This window comes from Phodopus roborovskii, unplaced genomic scaffold (genome assembly GCF_943737965.1).
Source record: "Phodopus roborovskii unplaced genomic scaffold, PHOROB, whole genome shotgun sequence".
NCBI lineage: Eukaryota > Metazoa > Chordata > Mammalia > Rodentia > Cricetidae > Phodopus > Phodopus roborovskii.
The window spans coordinates 20618430-20640804 of record NW_026125295.1 but is presented as its reverse complement, the minus strand read 5'-3'; the positions used below and the strand labels follow the sequence as shown (position 1 = coordinate 20640804).

General features: G+C 34.1%; 1 protein-coding gene across 4 annotated transcripts in view; it reads left to right on the top strand.

The window, feature by feature from the left end:
* Stag1 (stromal antigen 1) overlaps positions 1 to 22375 on the top strand; it is a 277794-nt gene that overhangs the window by 212914 nt on the left and 42505 nt on the right. For all 4 annotated transcript variants that reach the window (XM_051206323.1, XM_051206308.1, XM_051206316.1 and 1 more), the window contains 6 exons: positions 2126 to 2218; positions 2317 to 2406; positions 2557 to 2760; positions 4095 to 4165; positions 5729 to 5816; positions 19010 to 19090. In XM_051206323.1, the coding sequence (XP_051062280.1) occupies positions 2126 to 2218; positions 2317 to 2406; positions 2557 to 2760; positions 4095 to 4165; positions 5729 to 5816; positions 19010 to 19090 (627 nt within the window). The remainder of the gene's footprint in view (positions 1 to 2125; positions 2219 to 2316; positions 2407 to 2556; positions 2761 to 4094; positions 4166 to 5728; positions 5817 to 19009; positions 19091 to 22375) is intronic.

Here is a 22375-nt window from a genome sequence, read left to right as displayed (position 1 = left end):
ACCTGCCTGCCTCTGCCTGCCAAGTGCTGGGAGTAAAGGCATGCACCACCATGCCCAACCCCTTAGAAAAATATTTGGGAGAATAATTGCCAGAAACCTCCCAACTTTGATTTAAAAAGCAACAATAAAATTGATCCACAAATTTAAATAGAAGCTTAGCAAAACCCAAGCCTAGTAGACACAAAAGGTCCACACCTAGTTGCAGTGAGCCAGTGTAGAAAGGCAGAAGCAAAGAATCTTGAAAACAACAAAGACTTACATAAAGAGGACAACAACAGTAGAATTGCCGTTTACCCCCAGAGCAGTAGGTGAGAACAGAACAAATAGCAAGCAATATTTTAAGTCCAGCAAAATTAAAATGTATAGGTTTCTAGGTAACAAAAGAGCTCTTACAAACTTTTTTTAACAGTCATTGTCACTAATAAAAATGGACAATAGTAGAATTAGAATATTACTATTTGTCATCGAAATAAAAGAATGAGTCTTGGCAACAATTACCAATATCCTATAATTAACTGAAATATTGATGGGGAATTTTATAGTAGATGAAATCACTTGAACCTACTGATTACACTTTACATCACTGAAATAGAACTGAAATCTTCGTGAGCCTAGGTGTGGGCAAGGGAAAGTTTTAAGGTAATCAAAATAACTACTAGTTTTCGAGAAAACATAGGTGCACCCATATAATTCAGCTCAAAAAACAATTTGTACTCTTCCTCAAGGAGAGCTCTTCTGACCTCCAGTGAACACTGTGTGTGTGTGTGTGTGTGTGTGTGTGTGTGTGTGTGTGTTAGAGATAAATGGATAGATAAAAATACAGAAAATTATACACATACTCATAAATAGAAATTATTTTTTAAAAAACAAAACAGGAATTCAGAAATATCTTAAGTGAGACACTATTAGCCAAATTTAGAATGTAGACATGGATTATTTGGTATTAAAGCAAAGATGTGTGAACATACCAGACAAATTTAACTACTTGGATTCTTATTTTAACAAGCTATAAAAGAACATTTTTTTAATAATTTTTTTACATACCAATTCCAGTTCCTCCTCCCTCCTCTTCTCCTACTCCCTCACTTTAACCCCATAAAAGAAAATTTTTAAAGGGAAGTATGGACTGCATGTGTAATGATTCTAAAGTATTATTGCCCAATAATGCTGGAAATAGTAACTTCTTGCCTTTAAGTCCTTATCTGTTCAAAGGCATATACTTAACCAACAATGAAATTATATGTGATTTGTTTTAAAATTCTGCTGAGAAAACATTTGGTACTGATGTAGCTAGAATGATTGAATGTTGATTAGTACTCAACTTTTTAGTGATTTTGAAATTTCCTGTTATAAAAGTCTTTTTAAAAAATCTTATTGCTCCAACTTTGACAAATAATTCACTTTTAGAGCTAATTTCTACTCCTTTCACAGATGTTTAGAACTGCAAAACAGTTCTAAAATTTAACCTTAATACTGTAAGCTTTTATTACTTCAAAGTTTGTGTGGGTCTGAAATTCATTAATGGTTTAGTTTAGCCCACATCTTTATCATCAGGCTTGTCTGGGATGCTGTCCGTCATATCCACATACGTTAATCATATTTCACACGTGACTGGCAGTTGTAGACTGATGCTTGGTAGGAGATCTTAGAGCTACTCTGTCTACATGCTCATTCTATAAGGACATTTGAGTTTTCTCATAACATGGCTGCTGACCTTTCTCAGTACAAGTCATTGGACAGTAAGGTGAATACTGCTGTATTCTTAATGCCCTAGTCTTCAAAAAGTCAGGAAATTATATGGGTATATAGTTAGATTCAGTAACATCCTATTAATCACACAGATTAGCTTTACTCATTGTATTTCTATTGTGAGCCACAGTTTCTTAATAGCAACTGGTAAGGATCAGAATCTTGGCACTAAGTTTGATTATGGTTATTGGGTTAATTTCTTCTAGGCATGTATATTAAACAGAAATGATATACATATTTATGTAAATGTACCCATACATTCATTATTGCTCTGACTTAAATTTATCCTAACACTAATTCTTCATCATTTTATATTAACATTTTCAATTTTTTAATTGCCAAATGACATTTTTTTATCATTTTCATTTGTTTTTAGGTGCTAACAGCCAAAGAAAGGAAAACTCAAATTGATGATAGAAACAAACTAACTGAGCATTTTATCATTACACTTCCTATGTTACTATCAAAGGTATAATGCTATTTTCAATTTTATGATAATATGCCCCTGAGTTAACTTTGTTGCACTATTATTGTAGTTACTCTTTTTTTCTTTGCTACTTCCTCTAGTATTCTGCAGATGCAGAGAAGGTAGCAAACTTGCTACAGATTCCACAGTATTTTGATCTAGAAATCTACAGCACGGGTAGAATGGAAAAGGTAAGACATTTTGAAGTTTTGCTAGTTTTAGTACCTGGATTTTATATTTTCATCTAATCATAAGTCATTTAACAGATTTTTAATTTTCATTATTAATATAAATATCACAGCTTTTCTTTTCTTTTTTTTTTTTTTTTTTTTCCTTTTCAGCACCTGGATGCTTTATTAAAACAGATTAAATTTGTTGTAGAGAAACATGTAGAATCAGATGTTCTAGAAGCCTGCAGTAAAACCTACAGCATTTTATGCAGTGAAGAATATACCATTCAAAATAGAGTTGATATTGCTCGGAGCCAACTGATTGATGAATTTGTCGATCGATTCAATCATTCTGTGGAAGATCTGTTGCAAGAGGTTCGTTATAAAGTTGATGGTGCATATACTAATTTTGATGAATACCTGAGTGTATGAGTCAGTCCTATTTTTAAAATATGTCTACCCTTTTCAGAATTTAGCAGTACTATGGGAATTGTACATCCTATAAAAATTGATCTTTTATAGTTTACTTTTTGTGCTACATTTTTTTTTCCTCTTTGAAGAACTGTGCAAGATTTGGCTTCTCTTCATTTTGCTATTCTTGGAATCCAATTTACTCTGGTATCCTGATCCTTATTAAACCAAGATATCATGGGCGTGGTCAGTGCCAGAGATGCGGACAAAATAAATATCTCACTACACTCTTGGTTTTTCAAGACAGGATTTCTCTGTGTAGTTTTGTAGACCAGGCTGGTGTAGTGAGATAGTCCTTCTGTGGCACTGACCACGCCCATTGTTTCCTACAAATAGGCCGAATAGATGTTTATTCAGGGAGAAATAACTTACAACCTAGACAGATGAACACCAGGAAATTCAACCCGATCCTCTCCTGTCCGAGTCTCGCCAGCAAGAGAGCTTTTCCTGGCTCTCCCTCTGACCTCCTTCCACAGGTCACTCTGCCCATGGCTCCACCCACCCAATGGGTGGACTATCTCACTACAGGCTGGCCTTAAACTCACAGATCCACCTGCCTGTCTCTGCCTCCCAAGTGCTGGGATTAATGGCATGTGCCATCATTGCCCAGCTACTAATTTATATTTTTTAAATTACTTTTTATTATAATGTGCAAATAAATAAAACATACAAATCAATTTAGATATGCTTCCTTAAAGAAGCAGCACTCTTGGCAAATGTAACTTGTTCTCATTATTTCATTATTTTTGGGCTTCCTTTATCATGCCTTTTCTGTGTTACCTATAAAGCAAGCTGAAAGTCCTGTGGTTTATGCTTTGATCCTCCTGACAAATCTACATACCTGATTTTTTTTTTAATTTTGGTAATTTTTTTCAAACATGACATAATTTTCACTCTAATTTTTTAATGCAACTGGTCATCAGTAAAATCTTTAAATGTTTTTCAGGATAAGGCTAGCTCAAATAGTAACTGATGTGTGCATTCCTGGGGATCATGTGGTGTTTAGTCCTCAGTACTGAAAGACAGAGTGCACTAGCTAGAGCTTAAAAATATTCTATTACAAGCAATTTTCATTTCAAAGAGTTTACCATAAAGTACTATAAAAACTTGTATGTTTATATTCATCTGTAGTGAATACATTATTTTACATAATGAATTTTAGGCAGTTAAGCATTAGTGGGCTTTAATATGAATTTGAATTGCTATCAAATGCAGTCACTTTTACTTTTTATCTATAGGGTGAAGAAGCTGATGATGATGATATATACAATGTTCTTTCCACCTTAAAGCGTTTAACTTCTTTCCACAAGTATGTCATTTTTATTATTAATATAAATTTTGCAAGTAACAAATTGACCAATGAATAGACTGAGTGTAATGTTCTTATGACAGTGATACATTCTTAAATATTAAAGTGTAACAAATTATGCTCATCAATATTTTCTCTGAATTTTGTTAGTTTTAATTGTTTTGTGTAAAATTTATTAATTTACTGAAAACTAATCATTTAAGTACCAAGTGTGCTATAAACATTTTAGTCAATCCATATTATTTAATAAAATAGATTGACTTATGTAATAAGCTGGAGTTGTTTAAGTAATTTTCAATTGATGTTATTTAACAATGTTGCCAAATACAAAGATTAATGGAAATGTTGTATATATTAGCTCAAAGTTGCAAATTTTCAGTAAATAAAAGTAAAAAATCAAGGTTCATTTATTTGCTTTAGCTGTTCCACAGTCTTTATAAATATATATAACACATTCCTTAATTGCCAATGTAAATCAGTGAGAAAAAGTTTTTGAGGAAGTCATACAAGTAATTCCTATGAACTTCTACACAATTAGTGTTTTTACTGTGTAGACAGAAGAACAGTTGGATTTGAATAAGAAATGTCCTTTCAAGCCATACTCCACCTTTCCCTCCCTGTAATGAGGGTTAGTTTTTCCACAAAGGAAGGGAAACATAATTGTGTTGTCAAAAGGAGGTTTGTAGCTCTTAGTAAATTATTCACATTTCAAAAGCAGTTTCTAAAATCTAGGCTTTTGGTTGGGTGTGATAGTGCCTGCTGCTACTCTCACCTGCTTTTGAGGGAAAAGGGTGACGCAGCTCAAGAGATGGAGGCCGCCTTTGCAACAGAGCAATATAGTGAGATCCTGTCTCTATGGATGAGAAGAAGGAGCAAAGGAAGTAATAAAGAACAAGAGAGAAATCTAATCCATTTTTACATACAAGTGAACTTTTTGGAATCTTGTGTAGAACTAAACTCTTACTTTAAACATATCTTGTCATTTATGATAAAGAACTGGCTTTGCAATGGAGTTCAAGTTTCTTCCTTCAAAGCCAGGAATACTGACCTCAGAGGTAGGAGGATGTGCAGGAGCTGCATGCCTTTGTGCACTACATAGTGAGCCCTGACAGAAATCTCTTTCAGAAGTTTTCAGGCTATATAAATGACTACACATGGATTTTTAGTTATCTTGTATTTCCTAACCTCTAGTTTTGTAATTCTGTCCATTTGATGACAGCACATTTCTCTTTCAAAAATACTCATGTAATTGTCTTTCTTAAATTGTTAAAGGGTCTTTTTAAAAGATGTACTTTTAAATACAATAAAGTAGCACATGTATACATCCTGTGTTTTAGGTTAACCATCTCAGTAGAAATCTGACATTAAATATGAAACTCTCTACCATTAGCTCTTGTTCATTGTTTTTTTTTTTTTTCACATGTGAATGTTTCCTTTGTGGGTTGTTTTTAATTCTGTAAGAAAATGAAATATTTCTTTGTTGTTCTGCGTAGTGAAACTGAGCTCAAATTTAAATTATCTTTTATTCTGAAGTGAAATTGAAACCTTTTTTATTTATTTTAGCGCTCATGATCTCACTAAGTGGGATCTCTTTGGTAATTGCTATAGACTATTGAAGACTGGAATTGAACATGGAGCTATGCCAGAACAGGTAGGAAATTAATAATATCCTTTCTGTGCTTTAGGAAGCTTAGGCTTCACATGCCTTTCCAAAGCCTGTTGCAGAAAATGGCTGATAAGTCTCCTTGGAGAATTAGTGTCCTTGTGATTATAACTTTTGGTATGTCTTATTTTCTGATGTTTTAAAGTAAGAAAACATAAAGACTATTTTTTGTTATAGTTTATCTTTAAAAATTAATGTAAAAATGATTAATTTCTATAATACATTCCTAATGGTGACTGTTCTAGGCACTGTTGTAAATACTGATGGCACCAGACCTTCAACATGGCTTAATTTTGTAGTAAAACCATTATTTGGATTCCTATTGTAGTTTTTTAAATTTTCTGTATTCACATTCAAGTTGGAGGGGAAAAGACAAGAATCTGAATTTTTGCCTAATCTGAAAGAGGCAAGTAATTAGTCTAATTCTGTATGAGAGAGATAAGAGTTACTTTGCACATTGCTCATGAAACCTAACTTCATATGTATTGGTAATGTTTAGGGATTATCTGATTCATTCCCATGAAAGAGATGTTTAGATGATATGTTATTACTCTTAAAGTGATCAGATTGTCAAACCATAGAACAAAATGATAATTGCATATTAATATCAGTCATTTATCAGGGCAGTGGTAGCTCATGTCTTTAATACCAGCACTCAGGAGGTAGGGGCAAGCAGATCTCTGTGATTTCTAGGTCAGCCTGGTCTACAAAGTGAGTTCCAGGACACCCAAGACAGAGAAACCTTGTCTTGAAAAACAAGAAAAAGCCAATCACAAAACACTGATATGATGACATCTGTAGTTTGAGTGACTGAGAAATTTGTGACAGGGGCACCAGCTAGTCCTAGAGTTCAAGGCCAACAACCTCAGCCAACAGAGTAAGACTCCATCCAAATGTTTAATATATAAAAAGTCACAACCAAAACAAAAGCCTTTAAAAAGCAATATTTCATTATTACTGTGACTAATTCTTAATTCTTTTCAATTGCCTAACATGGTTTGGGTGTGTGACTCAGTGGCAGAGTTTCTGCGTAATGTGTACAAGGCCTTGGATTTGATTCCTAGAACTGCAAAAAAAAAAAAAAATCATAAAAATTATTTACTGCCAGGTGGTGGTGGCACACACCTTTAATCCCAGCACTCAGAAGCAGAGACAGGTGGATCTCTGTGAGTTCAAGGCCAGCCTGGTCTACTGAGTGAGTTCCAGGACAGCCAGAACTACAGAGAAAAACCAAGAATACTGTTAATATTATTAATAAACACTGTGTACCTAATGTGTACCTAATTAGGTGCTTGTATTTCATTAGTAAAGAGGATAAAATCTGGGGCAAATGTGTCACATTTGAATATTTTCTTTATGGATCTCCAGGAAAATGAAGTTGGGAAGCTATTTAATTCTTCCACTTATTGAAAGCTGAGCCCAGATTTTTCTTCCACTACAGAATAAAGTTACTGTGTTTGCTTTATTGTGGCAAGAGGCTTAATATTTAACCATGTTGTTTACTTCATTATGGCACTTCAGTTTTCCATTCTGTCTTCATGTCACTTTTCAACCACTTAAATATAACTCATTCATATTCTCAAGCTGTTTCTTATAAATTTGGAAGGTGATTAAGGTATTCTTTTGTTGTTTCCTTATTTTCTTCAAGGAGAGAATAAAAGTAACACATTTCTATTTAATGGGGATTATATCTATTTTAATCCACAATACCAAAATCTGTCTTAGCCACGGACTTGTGACAGTCTCATGATGCTGTTTTCTGCTCATATCATTGCATAGGTATTCTTTTTCCTTGTGTTAATTTTTTAATAAGAACATGTTCATGTTGTGTGTGTCTTAACTTACACTAGTATCTTTCGTCTTTAAACTGGTCTATGAAGCTTGAAAGCATAACTACTAGAATTGTGTTCATGTTCGTGTTTACATTTTTATGAGCATCTCATAAGATATATATAGAGAGAATCGAACAATAACTACTTTCAACTCATTTTTATAATTTAGTTACCCTTTTCAGGGTCCAGCTATTTGCTTTTAGAATCCAGAGATTTCCTTTGAGATTTCTTTTTCTGAGTGCAGACCTCAAAAATACTACCAAAGCTTTTGCTGATGATAACCCTCATTTACCCTCAGTATTTTGAATGTGTCTAAATATTCTAGATGTGTCTAATTCTCTAGATATTTGGGAGGACTATATTTATTATATCCTTGACTGTTTGTTTTCCATAGTGAACAGTTTAACTAAATCTTTCTTTAGTCTTATTCTTCAGGGATAGCAGAATTTGTTGGGTAGGTAGGGGATTCTAAGGTAGTAATTTGTCTTTTCTAATGCCAGTAATTTTTTAGGTGTTACAGCTTTAGGATTTATAGATATCAAAAATTTTAAATATACCTATTGTAATTTTTTTGTATTCTAATTATTTTAAGTCATGTTATAAAAATGTCCTATAAATGCTTCTCTCGCTACATTCGTGTCTGTTTTCTGCACTTGTACATTCTGTATTGACTACAACATTAATATGTATAAAGTAATGTAAACATCACTTGCAATGCAGAATAATATACAGCACTTAGATGGTCTTTTCTGTCACTTTTAATAAGAAGTCTTTGTGTTTCATAACACTGATATTCTGAACAGTACCAGCTAATTTATAAGATAGTCTCAATTAGTTTTATCTGATTATGCTATATTTCCATTTGGATTACACATTCTTCTAGGAATTGATATTGAATTAACAGACTATCCTCAATGTATCATGTCAAGAGGCACATGGGGGCTGAATATGACAAAGTATTTTGTACATTTAGTATATGCTAATAGAAAAGGAAAAGGAATGAAAAAAATAATGCTAATTTGCTCACTATTGATGATATGAAATCAGTTGATTAAGGTGGAATCTATTAGATTTCCCCTGTGTAGATAACATTGTCCTTTTTAAATTCATGGGTTGTCAAACAGTTCTCTAAAGTATATAAATAATGTTGTTTCTTGTCAAAATCTGATAGAGTTTTATGCCATTTATGTAATCTTACCTGAATTCCTACTATCATAAATCACAGAACAACTTCTAAAATGGTCACTTTTTAATTCTCATTTTTGTTTATTAACTGATACTGTATTATAAGGAAAACCATTCATTAATTCATTTACTCATCTTTCTTATTTTTAAATTATTTTTTAATTTAGTATCCATATACTAGTATGTGTTATAACTCATTTTTGCTGGTGCTTATTTTGTTGCTTGTATATTTGCAGATTTGTCCAGTGGGAGCTCCCGTGCTCCTCTCAAACAGGCTCCTATGGATTTTAATACTTTTTGAGCACTTCTAGTAAGCACATGTTGTAGAATATTCTTAAGCCCCCTGTGCTAATGAATTCTTAACATATAAAAAGTATTTAACAATATATTAGTTCGATAACACAGTTAATATTTACTGTGAAGAAACCAGATGTTCTAAATTATTTTGTCTTCCTCATATTTTTTACAAAACAATAGCAAAAGATATTTAAAGTTATCCCCATCTTATTTGGTAGTTTTGTGCCTATTTCTTATTGGTATATTATTGAGTTTAAAACCTCATGAGATAGCTCAAGCAGCAAGCCTGACAACCTGAGTTTGATCCCTAGATCCCCATGGAGGGGGAGGAGAGTACTGACTCCACAGATTGCCCTCTGACTTCCATGTGTATCCCATGGCCTATGCATACCCACATACATACACAAAACATATAAATTTCCTGACTAGCATCTGAGAAAAATAAAATATATTAAAAATCTGTATTAAAGTATCATTTTCATAGCTCCAAGAAAGCCATATAAGATTGAAAATCAATAAAGATCATTTACTATATTATTTACTGTCAAGCATAATTAAACTTGTTTGAGGCCAGGCATGTTGGCACACACCTTTATTCCTAGTATTTGCCGTCAGTTCTGGGCCAGCCCTGTTTCACATAGAGATTTCTAGGCTGCCTTGGCCTACATAGTGTGACCTTATCTGAAAAAGAAAAGGAATTATATGTGATGAATGTTAAGCCTCTCCAAGCATCATTCAAACTTATTTATCACTTGGGAGGCAGAGTCTGTGTGTTTAAGACCAGGCCAACAAGGGCTACTCACTGAGATCCTGTCACCCAAAAAACAAAATATGTTTATAATAAGCTGAGTACAATTTTAAGTCTTTACATGTATTCATTTGTTTAAACCATGTGAAATATAGCTTGTGTGTGTGTGTGTGTGTGTGTGTGTGTGTGTGTGTGTAGTCATTTTATTTACTGCAAATAAAACTGAAACGTTAAATAATGTGCTTAGGGCCACATAGTATGGCACACCTAGTAAAACCAAGCTTTTAAATTATCTCCATTCTCTTTTCATTTTTGCTATTATATGCTGCTACCATCTAGTAGCCCAGGCTGTTTCTACTCTTTTTCCGTGCCTTCTAGTGATACACTACTTACATATGGTAGTTGAGGCTATGCTTCCACTCTTTTTCTGTGCCTTCTTTTCCCTCACCCCATACCCTCTGATGTTTGCTCTGTGTCAAATTCGTTTTTGTATTGATCTTTTTTTCCCAAATATCTTTTGGGCTGTTTCAATAGGAACTGTGGGGAGAGATTAGATGCTGGTACTTTATCCGTCATCATGAACTGGAAATCACCACATTATTCAGACTGAACATAATATAGGGGGTGAGTTTAACTTAAGTCAGGTTATTGTTTTGGATAGATTATGGATTATTATGTGTGTTGTTAAGAATCATGCTTTCCTAGAAGATTGCAAAGTTACTAAGTTTAGAACTTGTTTTAGTTGCATACTTCTCATTTTTACTCAGGCTTGCCATACCAAAAGCTTTTAGGTATTTTTGTTTTGTTTGTTTGTTTTTTCAAAGTCTTTGGTTGTTTGATTTTTGTTTTTGATTGTTTTTGTTTTGTTTTGAAACAGGATATAACCCAGTCTAGCCTCAAATTCATAGAAATCCTCCTGCTGTAGCCTCCCAGTTGCTGGAATATAAGTATGTCTTATCATGCCCTGCTTGGTCCACTGATTCTATGTCAAAGACAAAAAAAGCAGTTCTTTCTAGACATATAGGATTACCTTTTGTCTAATTGTGCTGAAATACAATTAAATATTGAGATGCAAAACAAAACAAAAGAACCTTCATCATAATTCTTCAGACCACATACAATTAGCAAGTCAAGCATCATCAAGCTACTTGGAAATCTAAGACTGGAGGATCACTTGAATCCAGGCTGGAGAGCAACCTGAACAACACAGCAAGATGCCTGTGTCAAAATAAAATAATATAAATACTCAGATTAGAAGTCTAAAAATAAGAATAGCTACAGTAAACTCCTAAAAGAAAATGAGAAAAATCTTTGGGAGTTTGGACTAATCAAAGATTTCTCAGAAGCCTAGTCTAATTTCATAAACCTATAATCTCAGCTCCTAAAGTGATTGAGGCAAGAGGATTACAGCTTGAGGACAGAGTAATAAATCCAAGGCAAACCCAGTTGACTTAGTGAGACTGTCTCAAGATGAAAAGTACAAAGAGAACTGTGGGTAGGGATATAGCTCAGTTTTGGAGAAAACACTTGCTTAGCACACATAACTTCAATTGCCAGTAAAAGGAAAAAATATGACTGATAACTGCCTTGCTATGTAACAAGAGACCTCATTTTAAAAGATGGCTTGGGGGCGGGAATTAAAGAATAGACAAACCTGGATGGTGAAAAACTCTGAACCAAAACCCATAGGAAAGTTTGATACAGTCTTTAGTCTTATAGGCAAGACTATTCGCCCAAAGCTCCAAGTTATATAATGATTGCCAATAGTTAAGGTTTAATTTAAAATAAGTGTCATCACAGGCCGGAGAATTAGACCAGTAGATAGGAGCACTGATTGCTCTTCTAGAGGATCCAGGTTCAATTCCCAATAACCACATGGCAGATGACAGCCATCTATAACTCTAGTTGCATAGTTGCAAGGGATCAGACACCCTCTTCTATCATTAGTGGGAACTAGTGTACAGACATACATGCAGGCAGAGTAACCATATACATAAAATAAAATTTATGAATTTATGAAAGTAAATGTCTATAAATACTTTCATTTTCTTTTAATATCTGGTAGAACATGAATAGTTGTAGTTAAGAATCCTGCAGGGCTGGACATTGGTGGCACACGCCTTTAATCCCAGCACTCGGGAGACAGAGGCAAAGGATCTCTGAGTTCAAGGCCAGCCTGTTCTATAGAGCAAGTTCCAGGACAGGCTCCAAAGCAATACAGAGGCAGCATGTCTCCAAAAACCAAAAAAAAAAAAAAAAAAAAAAAAAATCCTGTAGGACATGACTACAGTGAAGTATACCTCTCAGAAAACAACAGTTATAAAACACCAGTTATTAAAAAAAATCTTAAAAATAGCAAAATTACATGTCATCTTATGTGCAGATGATATTTTGTAAAAATGCATTTTCAGAGCAAGGGCATAAAATACATGAATTATAGTAGAATGGTTGACCAGATGATAAAGAATAGTCAAATTGCTTTAAAGTAATTGTAGAGTTATTAACACCATTTTAATGGGCCTTAAACTAGGAATCTGTTCATATACTCAACTTTTGTTATCTTTTATGAAGCTACTATTTTTAAATTCATTTAAAAAGCTAACAAAGTCTGGCATGGTGGTATATGCCTATAATTCCAGCTCTTGGGAAGTAGGTAGAAACAGCCTTGGCTACATTGAAACCTTATCTACAAAACAAAAGCCAAATACTGGGAACATGGCACAGGAGAAGTGCTTGCCCAATCTCTATGAGGTCCCAGGTTTAACCCCTGGAACTGCCAATAAATAAATAAATAAAGCCTAGATTATTAAAAAGTCTAATGGGCAGGGCTGGAAAGGTAATTACTGCTCTTGCAGAGAGATTCTGGGTTGTTTCCAGTACCCTCGTGGTGCCTTATGACTATCTGTAGACTCATTTCTAGAGGTCCTGATTCTCAGCTTTTAGCCTCCACTGGTACCCACCCTGCATGCCTCTGTTTTTGCTGTATAAATGCAAGCAAACACTCATATACCTAAAATAAAAATGTGTTTTTCAAAAGGTAATCAACAAACAAGACTATCTTTGCTCTTAGCATGTGATTTTTTTTAAACATGTAATGATGTTACTTTTCTATCAAATGTTGCTTATATGTTTTTTTGTTTTGTTTTTTTTTTGCAATTTTTAGGGAACTTTCAGATTATCTTTATCATACTAAGATGACCATGTTATTGCCCAATTACTTTGGGGGTCATAAATGAGACCTAAGAATAGACAGGGCATATTCATGTACTTTTAAGGTAGTCTGTGATCTGGTTTCTAATTATTCACAGTCTGTCTTTTGCTGTGACAGCTTGTTCACAGTTTTTCAGTAAAGCATACTCTAAAATTCCATTCCTTTACCTGTTTTAATATCTGAGGGTACAGTCGGTGATACATCATGTTCTTAATATGTACTGGAATATGGATTTAATCACTTAGCACTAAAAGTGAAACAATAATAAAAATAGGCTTAAGATAGATGCTTGCTTCTCTAGAAAGTTTTTTTTTTCCCTAGTGTTTCCTTCTCTTGCTAGCTAAATTGTGAGCATCTTTTTGCTCCTTTACACCTAACCCTGCATGTGTATACTTAATTAGACCAATTACCATATCATAGTTTTGGTGATTATTCATCTTATTTGATCAGGAATGTATTTGTGTTTAAGCTCTTGTGCCTATCAAAAAGCAGAAGTCCTTAGTAAGCAACAATTTCAAAAATCCCAAGAATTCAATTACTATTTGCTAATCTTTTATTTTGGTATTTTAGTGGCTACTATGTATATATATCACTTGGGTATTGTCCAAACGGCTACTATTCTGTGTACTTATAAACTTTATATCTGATTGTTTATATGATTGCACTACATTACCTTTTCTCGTGCTTTGTTTTGCCTTTTGTTGTTTTCTCTTTAAACATAAATCTAAAAATTACATATAGTAATGAAGTAATATCTGCCTGTATTTCTCTTTTTTTTTCAACATGATTAGCAGAACTTGTTCATTGAGTCTTTTGAGCAAATCACTTAGATGGAAAGGAAGAAGATATTTTAGATGTGGGTTATAGTATGTTTGGAGAGAAAAAGACTAGTAGTGGATTTGAACTGATTAAGCATGGACCTAAAATCATGTAATGTCAACTCCTAGTTGCATGTTCTTTCCACTATTTATCCAGCCTCCTTTTTTGACAGTAGTTTATAAAGAGATTACAAACTGAATATATTTGCAGTGAATGTATTGATATTTTTTCTTCACTTGAAACTTACAAGCTTGAAAGTAATATCTCAGCATGCCAAGATTTAAATGTGCACTAACCTGATTTATAAGTGATTCTTTGGGAAGCTTTAACTGTAGTGATAGAATATAAACCTTTTGTTTAATTTAACCTTATTTTATGTTCATTGGTATGAAAGTATCAGATTCCTGGAACTGGAGTAACAGTCAGTTGTGAGCTGTGTTATGGATGCTGGGAATTGAACCCAGGTCCTCTGGAAGAGCAGCCAGTGCTCTTTAACTGCTGGTGATCCATCTCTCTCCAACCCAGTGTTAAACCTTTGATTGACAGGAGTTTTGTACTGTAGTATTTGGTACTTCTGGTCGTCTTTTTAAATTTATAATATCATGTGCTCATTGTGCTGGTGGCATACTACCATGCATTCTTCTAAAGAGCCTATAGAACTTTAAGTATTGTTCCACTACACTGAGTTATTAGATTTTATCACATGATTTAAGAAAAAGATGTTAGTACAGAGTTCATTCTTTGTCATATTTGTTAACTTCTTTAACTTATTAGTGATAATTAACTTTTTATGTTGACTTACCAATTTTAATATATATGTAGATTCTCTTTAGTTACCACTACACTAATACAAAATTGCATCCTACTCCCCCATTACCTTCTCATCCACAAACCAGTCTGGTTTCCAGTCCTATAGTTTTGTCCTTTTGAAATTCAGAAACATAGCCATACGATATTGAATCTTTAGGGTAGTGTGTTTCGGACCATGGTGTCACCAGTGAAAGCAGAGGCTCTGAGGTTGATCCCAATGGTTGTGTAAACCAATAGTTGCTTCATTTTTACTGCTGATTAATATTCTACTGTTTGGATTCATCATGATTTTTTTAATCCATTAACTATTTGAAAGGTGTTTGAGTTATTTCCAATTTTTAACTGTCACAAGGCAGTTAAGAGGATTTGTACGCAAACTTTTGTGAACATAGTTTTCATTTCCATAAAATAAATACCAGTGAATACAATTGCTAGGTCTTGTACTGTGTTTCTTTCTTTTTTTTTTTTTTCCCCAATGGCTGGCTATATTATTGCCCTTAATGCATGAGAGATACGATGCTCTGCATCTTACCCACACTTCATCATGTTGGTAATCTTTACTTTAGCTCTCCTTCTTGGTGTGCAATAGTATTTCCCCATGCTTTTTAAATAGGATATATTTTCCTAATGATCTTAAACATTTTTTCTTTATTATTTTGCCAACTATGGTGATTATTAATGCATGTTTTAAGGGCTTTTTTAAAGATGTCATCACACATTTTAATCCAGATTTAAAATATTAAGAAACTGGTGTTTACTTTAATTTCTTTTCTTTATTGTCATGTACATGCCAACTATAGAATTTGAATTTGTTTCTCAAGATCTCTTCTGAACATAAAAATTTAAAAATTTCTTGACTATTTCGTAGATTTTTCAGAATTTTAATCATGTTCTACACATACAGATATTATCATTTGCAAGAGAGTTATACACAATTATTTTCAGTGTTATTCTGTACTCTTGTTTTGTTTGAGACAGGGTTTCTTTTTATAGCCCTGGCCATCCTGGAACTCATTCTGTAGACAAGGCTGGCCTCAATCTCAGAGATGCACCTGCCTCTGATTAAAGGCATATGCCATCATTGCCTGGTTTATTCTGTATTCAGACCTCATTTTCTATGCTAATTCAATTTTTTTTTAATTTATATAGTCCAGAAGCTTCTCCCTTGATTTTTAAGAGATGTGGTATCAAACCAGACTTGGAAACTAGACTGCAACCCCAGCAGAAGGATTAAAAATTCAAGGTTGTCTATCATCCTTGGCTGCATAGCAAAATTTAGGCCATCCTGAGCTACATGACAACCTTTCTTTAAAACTAAACAAAACAAAAAATCTATCATGTGTAGGAAGCTGAGTGAATCTCACCCAGTTTGATGAGAATTTAAAAAGCCATAATTACCATTATAATATTAAGAAAATACTCTGATAACAATTTTATATTCCTTAATTTAGTGCTAGATTCTAAAATACATTAATCTCAAAAATCTCAGTTCTTTTTTAATAGTTCTAATACAGGGAATATTTGTCACTCCAGCACTGTAGAATACATTTCAGGAGTAGAGTGTAATTGCCCTCCCAGTCATTCAGGGATCAATGTTCCTGGTCTTTGTATCTGTCAAGTATGTAGTTAAGAAAAGATAATGAAGGCATACCTGCTTAATTTAACCAAAAATATTTGCTGAAAATTAGTGTTTTCTTCTTAGGAAGAGCACTGCTTCATGCAAATATAAGAACAGAGAAGAGAACTGGATGAAAATCATTGTTTTTTTGAAACAGTGTTTCTCTGTGTAGCTTTGTAGACCAGGCTGGCCTGGAACTCACAGAGATCCACCTGCCTCTGCCTCACAAGTACTGGGATTAAAGATGTGTGCCACCACCACCCAGCCTAACTGAAAGAAAATCTTTAATATTTCTTTTAACAAAGAAAAGAGAAAGTTGAGGCACATAGGAAAAGGCTTTTGGTTTGTTAATTTTTACTATTGTTGGTCCTACTTCATCTGGCTCCACAGGCATGATATCACTGGCTAAATGACTTCTGGACACCTTAGAATAATGTTTTTGTGTGGAGGATAAAATGCTATTGAGTTATGTGGGTTAGCTATATTGTTACATAATTAAGTTAGTGACAAAGCAAAATGTCTCCCAGTCAATGACAGCTAGTTTTTTTTAATATAAAACTTTATAATATAATATTTTTAAAATAAACTTTTGAAGAATATCAATATGTGGAACATTAAAATGAAAATCCTCTTTGAAACCTGGCTTTCCACATACCCACCACCAAGAAACTTCTGTGAAACTATCAAAAATACTATGAGAAACTGCTGGTGTTATTTCTATAGAAAATAATAAGAATGGAATTTATTTGTATGTATTCATATAAATGATATAAACAAAATAAAGCAATCCTTGACCGTTACTTATTACTATATCTCCATTTTCTAATTACTATTGATTTGAGTATCTGTTTTATAATAGTTTAAAAGTTCGTCATGTTTCAAATTAAAGAATTTCTCATTTTGCTTGTTGTATCAAACCCAGGCCTTTTATGCTCAGCCAACTCTGTAGCAATAAGCAATACTCCTTCAAGGAAAGTTTGTAAATCTTGTCTTTTCCTTCCACAAAAACCTTCTATCAGTAAGCATGTATATACTGAATGGTTTTAATAGCACTAATGCTTATATCTTGACAGTGTTTTAGGAATCCTTTTTCTGAATTTTAGCACAAATCAATATTTCTTTTAGTGAAACCATGGCATTGTCTCATTAGTGATTCATCAAAAGCAGCACCACTTTTTCCTCTTCATTCTTACTAGTTATTTTGAGTTTCCATGTAGGCATAGGATGATACCTAATACTATAAAATTAGAACTACATTCACTCAGTTGTTGATTTTCCTTTGATCGTATTATCTACATAGAACTTGTTTGTATTGTATTGAAGTTTATTGTATGTCAATACAGAGAATGGAATAATATTATACAATTATGCAATAAAGGTATACCATGTATTTAAACGAAAATGTAATGAAAAACCGATCCTTGCTGGCAGTGTAACTCCCTCTGTTTAATGCTTGGGTGGAGGTGTGGTCTGCCCCAATGGAAATTTATATTATGATTCTTGACTGGCTTTATTTCCTTGAATTTTATCATCTCCATAAAGAGTGTATACTAAAGTCTTGAACAGGATATTTCATGAAACAGGAGGAATTCAGATACTGATATAAAAAGAAAAGGTGGGGGTAGCTTAAGTACGAGTAGGCATGGGTTGGTTGCTTAATTGGTTGTTTGGTTGATTGGTAACAGGGTCTCACTGTGTAGTTCAGTCTGGCTTAGAACTGTCCAGCCTATTGTGAAACCTCCCCATTCTAGACACAGACATGGACCACCATGCCTGGGCTATCTTAGTAACTTTTAAAAGTGTTAAGAGGTCCTGAACACTAAAATCTCTGAAAACCTCCTCCCTAGAAAACATGTACACAGTATACCAAAAGGTATATATGAAATGAGTAATACCAATTACCCATAATTTAAAACTCAGCATGTAAAAGTGTATTAATCATAGAATAACTAGAGTTATATTCTAAATATTTTACAACACTAAAATTTAATAAATTTTAGGTACAGCAAATATGTGTAAATTTAAACATAAATGATAAATGAAAGCAAATCAAAGTAATACAGATTACATTATTTTGTTTATGTATTGTTCATAACCAGTCACAGTAAATTTTGAGGATACAGACTATGTAATGGAAACATAGTTATTATCATGTAAGACCAGATCACTTAGTTTTAGAAGAAGAAAGAAATAATATTGGCATGGTCACTGACAATGTTTTTTCATGACATAACTGGTGGCTACACATGTATTTTTGTTTTATTTTGGTTCAGTTTGTTTATGCAATTTATATATATATATATACATATATGTATGTATGTAATCTTGCTATAAAAAAAGTAGAATATTTCCTATTTTAAATTTGGGTAAAATAGCTTCATCAGTTTTTTTTTTAACAGTAACATATTCATGGTGCTACATTTTTGTTTAAAACAGTATTATCTATTGTACTTGACATTCTCAGAATTTGTTTTTTTTTTATTATTATTTTATGAGTTGTCATTTTATGATATTTAACCAATCTATCCTTACTCTATAAAAATTCAGATTTGAAACTTCATTATGAAATAAAACCTATGAGTATTATTACCTTGTACTCTGCAAAGAAATTGTCTCTTATTTAAATTTTTTTATTAAAAATTTGATTTTCTTTTGATACAGATAGTCGTTCAGGCACTGCAGTGTTCCCATTACTCAATTCTTTGGCAGCTGGTGAAAATTACAGATGGTTCTCCTTCCAAAGTAAGTAAGAACTTCTGTAGGCAGAAGGTTTTATGAAAATAATTAACTTACTTAATATCTTATAAGTTATATGAATTGTTATCTTTATAAAATAGTTTATTATTAATTGGTTTTTGCTTCATGAGTATGTGTTAGTCTTCTGCTAGTAGGTATAAAACATATATTTACATATGTGTATACATATATTTAAGTAGTCCACGAAATGAAAATACTTCTAAGAAACAGCTTCACTATTTCTTTCCTATTTAAAGAGAAACAAAACAGTGCTAGAAACCAAAGCTCTGCTGAACAAAATCATGTGAGAAAGAGAGGAACAGTGAGTCTGACAACAGGCAGCTTTTGATTCTGGGCTAGAATAACCGACATAAGCTAAAAATATCTTCATAACCCTGGACCCCTGATCATGTGTAACTAAGTGGAAAACATGAACTAGAAAATAAATGAAAGTACAGCAATACACTGTTTTAACAGTACACGTTGACTTTTTATATGAAAGTAAAACAGTACTAAAATCCTCTCACACTGATGGTCACTTCTAACCTGAAGTCTTAAATCTAATATCTCTCTGATAAACTCAAGATCCTGAAGAGATAACTGATTCATTGGGAGACAAAAATAAAACACACCTTCCTCCCTCCCTCCCTCCCTCCCTCCCTTTTACCCTCTCTGCCCCCTCACTTGCACCCTAACCACCCTCCCCTCCCATCCCCCCACCCCAATTTCACATGTAAGGCAATGCCATCTAGGTGGAGTCATGTAAATCTGTCAAGTCATTTGAAGTAGGGACTAGGACTTCTCTCCTGTCTCTAGGTTAAGGCAGTTATCCCTCCATGGGGATGTGTCCACAAGGTCCTTTTGTGCACCAGGGATACATCCTGGTTCCACTGTCTGAAGTCCCTTAGACTGCTAGTCCTTCTGGCTGAGACCCATATTCAGGGGGGCCTGAGTCAGTCCCATGCTGGCTTCCCAGCTATCAGTCTGGGGGCCCGTTAGCTCCTCCTTGTTCAGGTAAGCTGTCTCTATATGTTTCTGCAACCTGGTCTTGTCCTCTCCATCTGCATCTGGATTCTAGTTCGACTCAGTGTTTAGGTATGGGTGTTTGCTTCTGTTTCCAACAGGTATTAGATGAGGACTCCATGGATAAGTTAGTTGCTGAGCTCCTATCCGGGAAGGGCATTTATGTTGCTCAAATTGTTAGTTGGCGGCAGTCTTGTTGGTCTCTAGGCCTTTCTTTAGGTTCAGTTTTCTCTTCAAACCAATAATGGCTTCCTCTTTTATGTTCATTAGTGTGCTTTCTCTCTCTCTCTCCCTCTCTTTCTCTCCTGTCTTCTATTCCTACCCTGACTCAATCTTCCTAGTCGCACGTGCTTTCTTCTCCTCCCCTTCTCTTTCTCCTACTTCTCTCTCCATTCATTGCCCCCCCACTTCCCCTGTGCTCTGGGGGGACTTGTCCCTTCCCCCTTCTGTTGAGGGACTTTGTATGAATCTCTTAGAATACACCTTGTGTCCTAGTTCCTCTGGTGGTGTGAATTATAGGCTGGTGAGCCTTTGCTCTAGGTCTAAAATCCATATATGAGTGAGTACATACCATGTTCCTCTTTTTGTGACTGGATGGTTTCTTCAAGTGCCATCCACTTGCCTGTGAATTTCAATTCCATTATTTTTTTCTGGAGAGTAGTATTCCATTGTGTAGATGTGCTACATCTTCTTTATCCATTCTTCAATTGAGGGGCATCTAGGTTGCTTCCAGGTTCTTGCTATTACAAATAATGTTGCTATGAACATAGTTGAGCAGATGTCTTTGTTGCATGGATGTGGATCATTTGGGTATACACCTAAGGGGGGATTGCCGGGTCCTGTGGTAAACTAATTCCCATTTTCCTGAGGAACCGCCATACTGATCTCCAAAATGGCTGTATGAGTTTGCACTCCCACCAGCAGTGGAGAAATGTTCCCCTTTCTCCACATCCTCTCCAGCATGAGTTGTCATTGATGTTTCTAATTTTAGCCATTCTGGTAGGAGTAAGATGGTATCTCAAAGTTGTGTTGATTTGCATTTCCCTGATAGCTAAGGATGTTGAGCACTTTCTTAAGTGTCTTTTAGCCTTTTTGATTTCCTCTATTGAGAATTCTTTCTTCAGTTCTGTATCCCATTTTTTTAATAGGGTTATTTGGTGTTTTGTTGATTAGTTTCTTGAGTTCTTTGTATATTTTGAATATAAGCCCTTTGTCGGATGTAGGATTGGTGAAAATCTTAAGCATTCTGTAGTGATTTCCCCAAATACCTAACAGTCAAATCTGAATCTTCTATAAGCCCACAGCTTAAAGAATTTTTAGTAAGTACAATTTTAGGACAAACAAAAATGAAATGAAGGAAATTTGAATATATAAATAAATAAATAAATAAAAAGCAAATATTTAAAGAACCAAATAACATAGTGTGATGTTTTACTCTTTTGCCCTTTTAAGGGGCCTATCACCCAGCTCCCAAATTAATCAGACACAGAAGCTTATTCTTAGTTGTGAATGCCCAGCCTTAGCTTGGCTTGTTTCATGCCAGCTTTTCTTAACTTTAAATTATTCCATCAATTTTTTTTTTTTTTTTAACCTCTGGGCTTTTCCTTTTCTATTCCTTTCTTTGTGTCTTACTCCAAGGCTTATTGTGTAGCTGGAGGGCTGGACCCTGGAATCTTCCTTCTCTGACTACTTCTTACTTCCCCCCGCCCCGCCCCGCCCCCCCAGATTTCTCCTTCTACATATTATTTTCTTTGCCTGTCAGCCCTGCCTATCCACCATAGTAATCTCAAATTTCAGTTTACCCTACATAATGCAGTTGTTGAACTGGTATAAATCCTCAAAAAATGTTTAGGTTGTCCTGTGTTGTATTTACTATAGTGACATTATACTGTTGTTGACAAGTATACTGTTGGAACTCTAAGGAGACTGGAAAATCATTTAATTAAATCTGTTCGAGTTAGATAAAGCACAAAAGGAAGATTGTTGTTGCCATTACCTTACTGATGGATCACATGAGAATAAAAATGCTCTAGTGAAATCGTCAGGGTTATCCTGTGTAGTAGGTCTTATCAAAATCCTAGTTTGCATGGATGCAACCACTGTCAGAGATTGAGGCTTGCCTAAAATCACAGACTTTGAGCATAATCCATTCTAATCTCAACCTAGTATTTTATTATTCTTTACGTTCTTATATTAAGCTTTTACTATTACAGTTTTGTGGGATTTATTTTCACAAAACTTATCTGTGAACACATTGATGAATTCCTC